General features: G+C 40.4%; 1 protein-coding gene across 6 annotated transcripts in view; it reads right to left on the reverse strand.

Annotated features, from left to right (window-relative positions):
* CAPRIN1 (cell cycle associated protein 1) overlaps positions 1-12,210 on the reverse strand; it is a 46,705-nt gene that overhangs the window by 12,074 nt on the left and 22,421 nt on the right. For 5 of the 6 annotated variants that reach the window (XM_054970589.1, XM_054970591.1, XM_054970586.1 and 2 more), the window contains exons 8-12: positions 7,689-7,741; positions 7,518-7,604; positions 5,033-5,188; positions 4,154-4,262; positions 3,406-3,467 (exon numbers count right to left, since the gene is read on the reverse strand). In XM_054970589.1, the coding sequence (XP_054826564.1) occupies positions 3,406-3,467; positions 4,154-4,262; positions 5,033-5,188; positions 7,518-7,604; positions 7,689-7,741 (467 nt within the window). The remainder of the gene's footprint in view (positions 1-3,405; positions 3,468-4,153; positions 4,263-5,032; positions 5,189-7,517; positions 7,605-7,688; positions 7,742-12,210) is intronic. The other variant, XM_054970588.1, reaches the window with a different exon arrangement.

Below are 12,210 nucleotides of genomic sequence, written 5' to 3' on the forward strand. Positions count from 1 at the left end.
GTGAATGATGAGGCTACTAAGAGACTGACCATAAGTAAAGGAACAAGACAAGGTTGCCCGTTGTCCCCGCTGTTATTTATTCTGGTATTGGAGATTCTGATGATACAAATACGACAAGATGAAGAAATTCGTGGGATAAAAATAAAGGACTTTTCTTATAAGGTCAGAGCATTTGCGGACGATATAATGTTAATTGTAGAAGACCCAACGGAGAACATGCCAAAAGTGATAGAGAAGATTAAGGAGTTTGGAGACTTGGCAGGGTTTTATATTAACAAAAAGAAGTCAAAGATATTATGTAAAAATATGACTAAGCAAAAACAACAACTGTTAATGGAAATAACAGACTGTGAAGTAACAAGTAAGGTGAAATATTTGGGAATTGAACTGACTGCAAAGAACATAGATCTATTCAAAAATAATTATGAAAAATTATGGACTCAGATAGAGCAAGATCTGATTAAATGGAATAGACTGAACTTGTCATGGTTGGGAAGGATTGCAGCAGTTAAGATGAATGTGTTACCAAGAGTAATGTTTTTGCTACAGACAATACCAATTATCCGAGACTCTAAGCAGTTTGAAAAATGGCAGAGGAAAATATCAGATTTTGTTTGGGCAGGCAAGAAGCCTCGAGTGAAAATGAGTCTTACAAGATGCAAAAGAAAGAGGTGGAATGCAACTGCCCAATCTAAGACTTTACTACGATGCAATCTGCCTAGTGTGGCTGAAAGATTGGATGATGCTGAAGAATAAGAAATTATTGGCCCTAGAGGGATATAAAAAAATATTTGGATGGCATGCATACCTATGGTATGATAAAGTAAAAGCGAACTCTATGTTCTTGCATCACTACATACGGAGAAACTTATATGCAACTTGGAAGAAGTACAGAGACTATTTACAAGAAGGAACCCCCCTATGGGTGGTTCCATATGAGGTAATAGATCTGAGAGCTGTCGATACTGAGCAACAGTGTTTAACGTATAAGGAGATAACCCGAATAGAATCTTCTAAACTTAAAATAAAGACACAGGACGAGCTATCACCAAATTATGATTGGTTTCAGTACAGACAGATCAGAGATCTCTATAATTCGGACTGTGCAAAGGGAGGCATAAGAACAGAGAACTCAGAACTAGAGCAGACACTCTTAAAAGAGGACAAGAAGGAAATTTCCAAGGTATACCAAGTACTGCTGAAATGGTATACTGAAGATGAAACAGTTAAAGTACAAATGGTGAAGTGGGCCATAAATTTCAACAAAGAAATAACAATGGAGGCATGGGAATACTTGTGGAAGAATACAATGAAGACTACGACGTGTATTAATATTAGAGAGAACATTTACAAAATGATTTATCGTTGGTACATGACACCAAAGAAGATTGCGCTAGGGAATGTGAACACTTCTAACAAATGCTGGAAATGTAAAAAACATGAGGGTTCCCTGTATCATATGTGGTGGACGTGTGAGGTAGCTAGGCAGTACTGGGGGGAAATAATAAGAGTAATAAGTGAGATTTTACAATTTCAAATTAATAAGAACCCAGAACTCCTGCTACTGAACTTGGGAATGGAGGGCATTCCAGCTCAACACAGGACATTGTTATTTTATATGACAGCAGCGGCTAGACTTTTGTATGCGCAAAAATGGAAAGTACAAGAAGTGCCAACTATTGAGGATTGGATTTACAAATTGCTGTATATGGCGGAAATGGACAAAATGATAAGAAAACTGAGAAACCTTGACCCAGGACAGTTCAACACAGACTGGGAGAAGCTGAAACAATATTTGGTGAAGAAATGGGAGGTGGGAGGAGAACTGTGGCAGTTCGAGAACTATTGAAACATAATAAAATGCAGAGGGGGGTGACTTTACCGGGGGGTGGAGAGGCAAATGAGAATTTCTAAGCAGTTACTTTGTTAGATTATTATATATAGAATAATATATAGAATATTGATAGAAAATAACTAATTATAAGGACTGATCAACTAATACCATTTTTGGTATAAACTGTATAATGTACTAAATTGAATAAGTTTACCTGAAGATATATATGGGTCAAATTGATTGATAACTTTTGATGATAGTTATATAGATGTATAATTAAAGTAGAATTAAAATAATAATATAATTAATTGTAACTAAAACAGAATGAGGATAAGATATGCAGAAAAAGTAACATATAGAGTATAAGTTAAATTGGTTGACTTATATGAATGTATGGTTTATATGGTTTATGGTTTATAGAAATATTTGAAATTATGAAAAACGGGACAAATTGTTTGTCTAATATGGAAGAAGGGACTTAAAGATAGGGTATAGAGTATTAAAAATAGTTAAAGAATTATTGCTTAGAACAAAGGGAAAGTATATGTTTGTTAGATAGATAAATTTAAAATGAGTAAGGGAAAAGGGACAAAGGGTTGGAAAACTGTTGGAAGTCTACAAAAAGGGGGGGAAAGGGAGGGGGTTAGAAATTGGGAAATGGGGGAATTGATTGCAATGTGAAATTAAATGATTCTAATCTAATAAAAAATTTATTTAAAAAAAAAAAGAATTTTTTTGTAGAATTGTTTAGTCTTAAAATGAGAAGAAAACTATATAGGTAACTATTTGCCTACATTGCTAGATATAATGTTACCAATTATTTACCAAAGAGACAGGTTAGGCAAACTGGAAAATGGACTAAAAGTTCAGCAAATATGCAAAGATATCTAATATTTTCATTATTATGCAATAATGTTATTAAAGTTTGTGTGCGCCTACTACATGGAACTCCATCCACAAACTATTTTGCAAGAGGCCACCCATATGGGTAGTGCTTATATGAAGCAGACCTTAGTATTCATAGGATTTGACTAGAAAGAAATGCACGTTACTTTCCATCTTTGATAAAATGCAGGACAAAACAATGTATTCCGAAGAACTGGTGCACTGTTCAATATTGCCAGGACTGTGTAGTAATCATGTAACTTCAGATTTGTGCCATAACAGGGTATCAAGACATTTTAGAGTAAAATGGTCAACACATCAACAGCATTTAGAGATGGTCAACACATCAACAGCAGAATTTGCTATTCTTCCCACAAGGCTCTCTCAATACTTGCTATCCTTAGATATTTCACCTCCCTACAGAAGTAGCTGAAGATAAGAAGAATGTGATTTGCAACAAGCAAAGCTTATAATCTCCATTAGTAGCTTTGCATAAATTTTCTGTGATAGGAATATTGAAGACTTTGAACTTAAACTTCATTTAGTATTCATGGACTTTTCAATCTAAAAACACTAGATTTAAGCTATTTTACTAGATTTAAGCTATTATCTCAATGTTTTTAAGATTTAACACACACACACACACACACACACACAGTCATAAGTCTGCAAGGTACTCTTCTTACCTGCGTGGCTTCAGGCTGCACAGGAACCTGGGGAGGCTGCGCAAGTCTGGATTCAGTATGAACTGGAAATACAGAAGTATTTGACATATTGAGTTTGTATGTCATTATGTAATTAATGCTCTTCTGTATACATCATTCTAATATATTTTTGCTATAGAAAATTACATGAGAATAATTTCCATTAGTTTTCAAACTCAGCTAACAGCTGCAAGATCAGTTGATTATATCAGGCTCTTCACAACCTAGACTATTTGGTCTTTGATTAATAATCCTGAAACTACTACAAAGGCAAAGCCATTTAACAGACTATGAACAACAGCTGAGTAGGGTAATTCACTTTAAAATGCAGCTACAAGAATCATTTATTGTTATTTATACCTTTTTTCTTCCAATAGGAACCAAAGCAGCTTACACCTTTCTCCCCTCCTAGCCTCACAACAACCTTTCTGTAAAGTACATGAGGCTAAGAGAGTATGACTGCCCAAGGTTACCAAGAAAGCTTCCATGTCAGAGTTGAGATCTGAACCTCCCAGATTCTCATTCAATACTCTAACCACAACACTATGCGGTCTACAGATGCTTCTACTGATCACTTTTCATGAAAGAACACAAGCTAAGTCAATGAAAATATCTAAATAGATATTTACTATGGCCAGATTTAGTTTTCTGAATATTTAGCAATTTGGCACACTTGAATTATGCTGAACTGCTGCCATACCCTAGCTAGGTACAATTTACCATTACAAACCTGGAGGGCAAACCATTTGTGGCATGTCCAAGTTTTGTGCTGGATTCATAGGCTGGGCTGAAACAATAGCAGGATCGAGAGCCTGGTTGTCAAATTCCAGCATGGAGTCCTAGATAATTAAGATAAAACTCAAGCATATTAGAACAGTAGTAAAGTCTCTTCCAGAGTACTAACTAGCCAGGTGCTCAACTCTGACTGAAACCAGTGGGAATAGCGGGATCATAGGATATAATGCTAATTATGTGAAATTTCCCTTATTTTTCTACATTAGTAACAGCCCTTTTTTAAAAAAACAGTCCCTAGAAAACCCGGGAATGCCTAGCTTCTCTGGAGAGGCAGGTAGGCAGGCTCGCCCAGCTGTCCTGTGGCAATGGCCTCCTCCAGAGAGGGGGGTGGGCTCGCCCGGCCATCTTCTGGTAGCGGCACCCATTGGAGAGGTGTGCAGGCTCGCCTGTCATCCTGCGGCGATGGCTGCATCTGGCTGGCCCGGCCATCCCATGGCGGTGGCACCCTCTACAGAGGCGAGCGGGGTTGCCCAGCCATCTCGCGGCGGCGGCGCCCTCCTGAGAGGAGGGCTGGCTAGGATGCACTTTTTATCCTGGTGCTCCTGAGCAGTGGGTCGTCGGGAACATAGTTTCCCTTTTATATAGAAAGATGATGGATTAACGTTGAGAAACTCATCTAGCTTGCCTGTGCCTTCCTACGCCTCTCAAAAAGTCTTGAAGTGAACAGACTAAGGTCAGCATGAGGAACTGTGGGTCAAGAGGGATGTCCATTGAAATCACAGAACCCTTCTCCTGAGCAAGAGCAAATGCCTTCCACTAGTGCTAAAGCTTGTTTGTATCCAACCCAACAAGCAATGAAAAAGAAAATACTTACCTGCATGAAGTTGTAGGGGCCTTGCATTTGTGCCATAAGATCTTGTACTCGTTGCCTCCTAACGAGAGGATCTGCTTGAGCCACAGTAGTAAGCGTGTGGGGATCTGGAACTGGAGGAGATGTAGCCTGTGGTTGCTGCTGAAGTGAATTTACTACCTACATCAGATGACATCAGAAGTGGTGAAAATGTAAAAGTCTGTCAGAAGGTTTAGTAACTGGCCCGTTATTATGATCAAAACAACTAATTCCACAACATATATAAAGGAATTAATTTCTTGCACAGATAAGTATTAAACATCACAAAGAAAACCATTTTGCAACATTCTCTTCCAAATTACTTAAAACTCCAAAGAAGGAACACAAGCTTGATTCTGAGATAAAGTCAGAAGTTCTACTTCTTTAGCATAGCTAAAGCCAGAAGCAAGTGAGAGGCAGAAGTCAATAAAAGTCAAAAGTATGAAAGCCTGGAAATCTGATGTTTGGACAGAAGTTTATTTCAAGTCTTGGTCGTTTCGCTAACATGCTTAAGATTCTGATCATAATAATGATCAAAAGAATTTATCCGAACAAGGTGGACAATTAACTCCATATGTTCTCCCCAATACAGACTGCTTGTTTGTGCATGTCCATCCTGTATACTTTCCTAGCATCCCAGCGTTTTTGGTGTGTGTGGGGGAGAGATATACCCTGACGAGGCTACTGAACTTAGCTTCATATTATTCCAACAACTTCCTCAGTACATTTCCTCATTATAGGCTTTCAAACACTCCTTCCCCAATTGCTTTCTGGGCATTTCCATTCATGATTATTTTAAAGGTAGCAACTTCAATAATGCTCTTTCAACTAAGAGCAATCCTGAGTTAGAAAATTTGAAGCTAAGTTTGTAATTCCATGGCAGCAAATTCTCACAGCTTGCTGCCAATGGCATGGATCCTAAGGTTTGCGTCCCTATGCACCCCCCTTTTTTCCTGTTTGTCTGCTGGTAAACTCTTTCCACTGAGCTTTCGGTTAACTGAAAGGCTCTACATTTGTATAAGTGGAAGCTTCTAGCACTTGGAGCAGAGGGCAAGGCTTAAAATCCAAGCCAATTTAGCTCCTGTTGTTATTCTACATAAAACCATACAGATTTGATGAAATCCCCTCTGTCTGAGGACACTCGGGCCCGCCAGGATGTTGTATCATTTCGGCAGGCCTGCCAGACGGAGATGTTCCAGCAGGCTTACGGTTGAGGCCAGCATCAGGACCATCATTGAGCCTCCCACTGGTCTCCGGTATTCGAGTACAGCTCGTGTGTCTGTCTGTCTCCTCTTGTATGCTGGGGGCAGGAATTTGTAGCCAACTATATCAGGTTTTTGTATATATATAATTTTAATTGCTGGATTTTATTGTAGAATCTGCTATGTAATTGTATTTTATGACTGTTATACCCCGTCCTGAGCCCACTTGTGGGGAGGGCGGGTTAAACACCGAATAAACTAAACTAAACTAAATTAAACATTTGCTCAAATGACGTAGCATCCAAAGATATGCTTCATGTTTGTGGGCTACATGCATTGAAATTATCATCAGTACATACTACCTCCAGTCTGCAGAACTAAATTATAAAGCAAAAATAAATCCAAAATTAGCATATTAAGCAGCAAAGAAGGGCTGTAATAAACACTACATGGCAAAAAAAGGCACAGATAATACTATGTTTTAACCTAATTTGTATTTATAGTCCATAGACTTTACTTGATTCAAATGTAACATCACTGCTGTCAACATTAAGGGTTTAAAATACATGGTTCTTCCTTCAAGAGTTTCAAATACGTGAGATTATCATGCAACCTCAAGATTAACTATTAACTGCAAGAATGTCTTAAATAGCAATAGCCAAAGTTTGAAACTACAGATGTCAAATCCTTTCAGCTTTTTAAAAAGTGTATATGCTAATTCTGCATGAAATCCCAGTGCCAATACTACTGACAAAGTGGTTAGAACAAAAAGATTAGAAGCTGGTTCCAGCAGGATGACACCGCCCACTTCTCAGAGGCTGAAACATTTGAAATTACACAGGACAAATCTAACAAGCTTCTATTCTAGGTTAAGTTGTGTGTTAATATATGCTAGAAAGTATCTTCTGAAACTAAATGGAGACGTTACTTCCAACTGATATTGAAACAATCTGAATAGTGAACAGGTTGTCTGTTGCCAATGGAAGAATATAGAAAGACCAGTAACTATCAGCAGTTGATGACTAAACGTTACAATTTCAAAGTAGTACTGAAAAAATTATCTCATGAACTAATTTCAAAATCCTTTAGATTTTCACTATAATGATACTCTCATTTGAATTTTAATAGTGAAATGTAAATTAACTTTTGACTATACCCTAAAGTTCTGCTCACACTAGCTACACCATAAACCTATTTAGATAATAGCTGCATATGACAAGGGAAAGAAAGAGATAGTAACTTTACCTACAGCATACAGAATACCTTACCTCAACAGTTTCAACTGTCCACTCATCTACCTGTTCCTTCTCACTATTGCTGAACTGAGTCTCTGCCATGAACTGTCTGTTTACATACTAAAATAAAAGTAAGAGAGTAGAACAGTAAGACAGCAGCATTCACTTTGAAATGGTGACTACAAACTCTCCACTGAACAATACCTCTGTTGATTCAACTTCACTGGGTTCAGTGTATTCTTCTGTTGGCTCTGGCTCTACAAAGAGAATAGATCTTTTTAGGCAAACTGTATTAAATATATTTGCATTCTATACTGCACTTGTACCCCCTTCATAGATCTGTATTCTAAACACTAGACGGGGGATACACATCCTGTTCTACTCAACAGTCTTAGAAACACAGCTGTAAGATTGTCTGGACACTTATTAGAGAACTATAAACTAATTTTAGCATTGAAGTAAGCTCCCAAAGAAACCACCTAATTTTTTAGGCAAGTTAAGTAGGCTTTCAAGTAGAGATGGGCATGAACCTTAAGACAAACTAAAGTTTGTCATGAACCAAGCCAGTTTGTGCTTCGCGAACCAGCGGTTCATGGAAGCCCGTTATCCATTAACTGATCTGCTGGTTCGTTTGGTTTGTGTTAAACCCCAATACTCCTTACCTGCTGCTGCTAAGCAGCAGGGAAAGGGGCATTTCCACCCCTGGATCAGCCACTTGGCGGGGAGAGCAGCTGATCCAAGTGGCACGGAAAGGGGCATTTCCACCCCCAGATCAGCTGCTTGGCGGGGATCTCCCCGCCAAGCAGCTGATCCAAGCTGGCGGGGGTGAAATGCCCCTTTCTGTGCCGTTTCACAGCAGCAGGGGCATTTAAACTCAACGAACCGGTTCGCGAACTGGGGCAAGTTTGTGAAAGTTCATGGTTCGTGAAATGGGACAAACCACAAACCGCACAGTTCGTTTTTTCCCCGGTTCATGCCCACCTCTACTCTGAAGTAATTGTAGCTGCAACAGTTTAAATCTAAAGCCAGCAACTGTTCATGAACTGGCATTCTTCTTCAGTAGCAAAACAGTTAACTTTTTGTCATCCTTTTTTGCAACTATCATAATCAGTATTTGTATAAAGTCCATTTTAATTTCAGTAAGAATAAATCAGCTAATGCAAGAAGTTAAGAAAACAGGGTTGCACTTACCTGTAACTGTTGTTCATCAAGTGTTCTTTTGTGCAGGCATACATGGGAACTGTGCACGCACAGGCCAGCCGTGGACATTCTAAAGCTCCTAAAGGCACAAGATGCTCGCCTAGCCTTTTTGCGTGCTTTTTGCCCAGGCCTGGCTATAAAAGGTGAGGTGAGGGGGCTCCCCCATGCAATTCTCTAAGTTCCCGGTGTAGAAGGAAAGTAATAATAAGGAGCACATGGCGGGGAAGAAGAGAGGGATATGTGCCTGCACAGAACAACACTCGATGAACAACAGTTACACCTAAGTGCAACCCTGTCTTCATCACTGTATCTTCTGTGCAGTCCCACATGGGGTATTAGTGAGCTAACTTACCCAGAAGGTGGGCATGAAGTTCCTTAACGCAAAAAGACTCTTTAGGACTGCCTTGCTGACAGTTGCATCCCCTCCGGAGTCTACTTTGATGGCATAGTGCTTGATGAAAGTGGACGGCGTAGACCAGGTGGCCACCTTACACAAATCCACTAGAGGGATGCCCAAGTTGAAAACTGATGAAGTGGATTGAGCCCTTGTAGAGTGCGCTCTTATGTGCAGTGGACATGGTTGTTTAGGTTGATAACAATCCTTAATGAGTCAAACTATCCAAAATGGTCTGTGCACTGACCTTCAGACTTTTGGCCCTTTAAATGAGATAAAGAGATTAGGGTCATTTCAGATAGAAGCTGTCCTGTCCAAGTAGAAGCACAAAGCATGTTTGACACCAAGTGTGTGCAAAAATCTCTCTGTGTCAGACAAAGGTGTAGAGAAAAATACAGGTAAGACAAAGTTCTGGTTACAGTGAAAAGTAAAGACGACCTTCAGCAGAAAGGGGAGGACCACTTTGTCTGCGAACATCTTAATGAAAGGAGGGTCATATCTCAGGGCTTGCAATTCACTCACTCTCCTAGTCAATGTTATAACCACCAGAAAGGATGTTTTGGCTATTAGAACCTTCAGGGAGCAGGTAATTAGGGGCTCAAAAGGTTTACGCATGAGTGCAGTGAGAACCAAGAAGAGACTCCATTGGAGGATTGGCCCGGAGGCTGAAGATATAGGTTTGCTTGACCTCTGAGGAAGGATTTGCATTGTGGTTGGGCAAAGAGAGATTTTCCATTTATAATGTCAAGGCAGGCCAAAATGGCCGCTAGGCAAACCTTAATGGAGGAGTTAGCCAAACCTTGGTCCTTTAGCTAGACCAGATAGTGTAAAATAGATGGCAACAAGGCTGAGACTGGGTTCAATTCGTCGTCTGCAGCCCAAAGAGAAAACCTTTTCCATTTGGCCAGGTATGATTTCCTGGTGGATGGTTTCCAAGCTTCCAACAGGACCTTCTGGACTGGGGAGGAGAAATTCAGTTCAGAGGGTATATCAGCCATGCTGTCAGTTTCAGGGTATCTTGTGGCAGATATGGTATTATAGGAAAGAGAGATTCTGCCATGTGCCATTTGGAACAGAGTGGCAAACCAGGCTTGTCTCAGCCAGTAAGGGGCTATTACGTGTTGGAAATACGTCTTGGGTACAGAGAAGGCAGAAGACACAGAATACCTGCAAGGGGCAGCAGGTCTGACAGTAAGATTGTTGGCAGAGTGGGATCTTTCTTTCCTTCTCTCTTTGTTGCATGTCTCCAGACTGGTATTCTTAGGCTACTTCTTGCCTCTTCCCAGAAGTTCCTCCAAGAGTGCTCCTGAGTATACCTGCAGTGCAAAAGACGCGTGAGGCATATAGACATAAAAACAGCTTTTCTGCAAGGTGAAATAAAAGAGGAAGTTTGCATGGAAGAGCCACCAGGATTCAAACAATCCCAGGACAGGTGTCTTGTGTGTAAACTGCAAAAAGCTTATATGGGCTCAAATAAGCTGCTAGGTGTTGGAATGAAAAACTACACCAAATGTTGTCCAAAGAAGGTTTTAAGCAAGGCAAAACTGAACAATGCCTTTACTCAAGATACCAAGACAATAGATGGACTTACATTCTGGTTTATGTTGACGATCTGATTTTGTGTTATGAAGAGGAGAAGGACTACGATGAAGTAGTCCAACATCTGAGTCAAGAGGTTGAAGTCAAAGAGTTAGGAGTTATCACCTACTACCTGGGAGTCCAAGTAGAAAGAGGATGGGAGCTATCTTCTCAACAAAAAAACAGAAGGTCGTAGAGTTTCTGGAATATATGCAAATGAAAAATTGTAAACCAGCAGATACTCCTATGGAAGTAAATTACCTAAAGCAACAAGGAAATGATGAACTCCTGCCCAACAATAAACAATACAGGGAAACAATTGGAGAATTGCTGTACATAAGTACATTAACGCATCCAGATATAGCAGCTGGAGGAGAAGGTTCCAATGCAAGATTCGATCCAGTATCAGAATTGTCATCAGAGTGCACCGTTTGGCTCAACATCGATTCTGGGGTAGTGTTATTCTCTGGAATCATGGCTGGAACCGAGGCAGGTTTCAATTTTTGTCTTGGTTCTGCATGAACCAAAGGATAGGGACCTTCCTCATAAAAGAAGTAATGGGAGGATGGATACATGCCCGGTGAGGCTTCAAGCCCGTAAGCGTAGTAATGGTAGGGGGAGTCATATGGAGAATAATAGAACGGATGGCCTCTATGGTGAGGAACCAATTCTAATCAATTGTCATTCTCAGATGGATCTGAGGAACCCTTTTGTGTTTCCACAGGCTGTATTGGTAACAGCAGCAATGGAGAAATAGCTGTAGACAGTTCCATGACTTCAGGAATCTCACTGTCAGAAAGGAATGGAACCGAAGCAGAGTGCAGTCTAAGGGTTGTAGATGGAGTTCTTGGAACCCTGGGCAGACTTGATGCAACCAATGTGGCTGGAGCTGAAGATGAGGATTTCTTCCTCTTATGTGACTTCAAAGTCAACATGTTACCAGCATGCTTCAACTTGAGCTTAGCCTTTTTCACAGGCGGCTCTGATTGGCACCGAGGTGGAACCATCAGAGGTCTGGCTGGAACCGATTAGTTCTGAGTAGTAGCTGGCGTCAAACATGCAGGAGGAACCAAGGAGGCCTGTTCTGGGTGCAGGAGTCCATTATATGAGGCATTGTGATCAGAGTCGATAGAACCCTTCATGGCTGATTCCCAGAGTCACTTTATGTCACAAGGCCCTTTCATGGCACACTTTGGGCATAAATTGTTGGCAGACCACAAACTGCAAGGTGTCATGGCCCTCACTCAAGACACAGCAGGCATTTGTCATGCCCATCCAATTGGGCCACCTTGGTTCCACAACATGGATACTTCTTGAATAAGGCCTTTGAAGCCATGGAGGTGAAGACTAGAATTCGCATCTATTGATGAAATTGAGGAGCGGAGTGAAAAACACATACTTCTTCATTGGTGGCTAAAGAAGAACTGAGGGAGGGAGCCACTCACCTCACCTTTTATATCCGTGCCTGGAGGAAAAGCATCAGAGAAGGCTAGGCAAGCATCTCGCACCTTTAGGGACTTTAGAACGTTCATGGATGGCCTGCACATGCGCAGC

This window comes from Eublepharis macularius, chromosome 2 (genome assembly GCF_028583425.1).
Source record: "Eublepharis macularius isolate TG4126 chromosome 2, MPM_Emac_v1.0, whole genome shotgun sequence".
Lineage (NCBI taxonomy): Eukaryota > Metazoa > Chordata > Lepidosauria > Squamata > Eublepharidae > Eublepharis > Eublepharis macularius.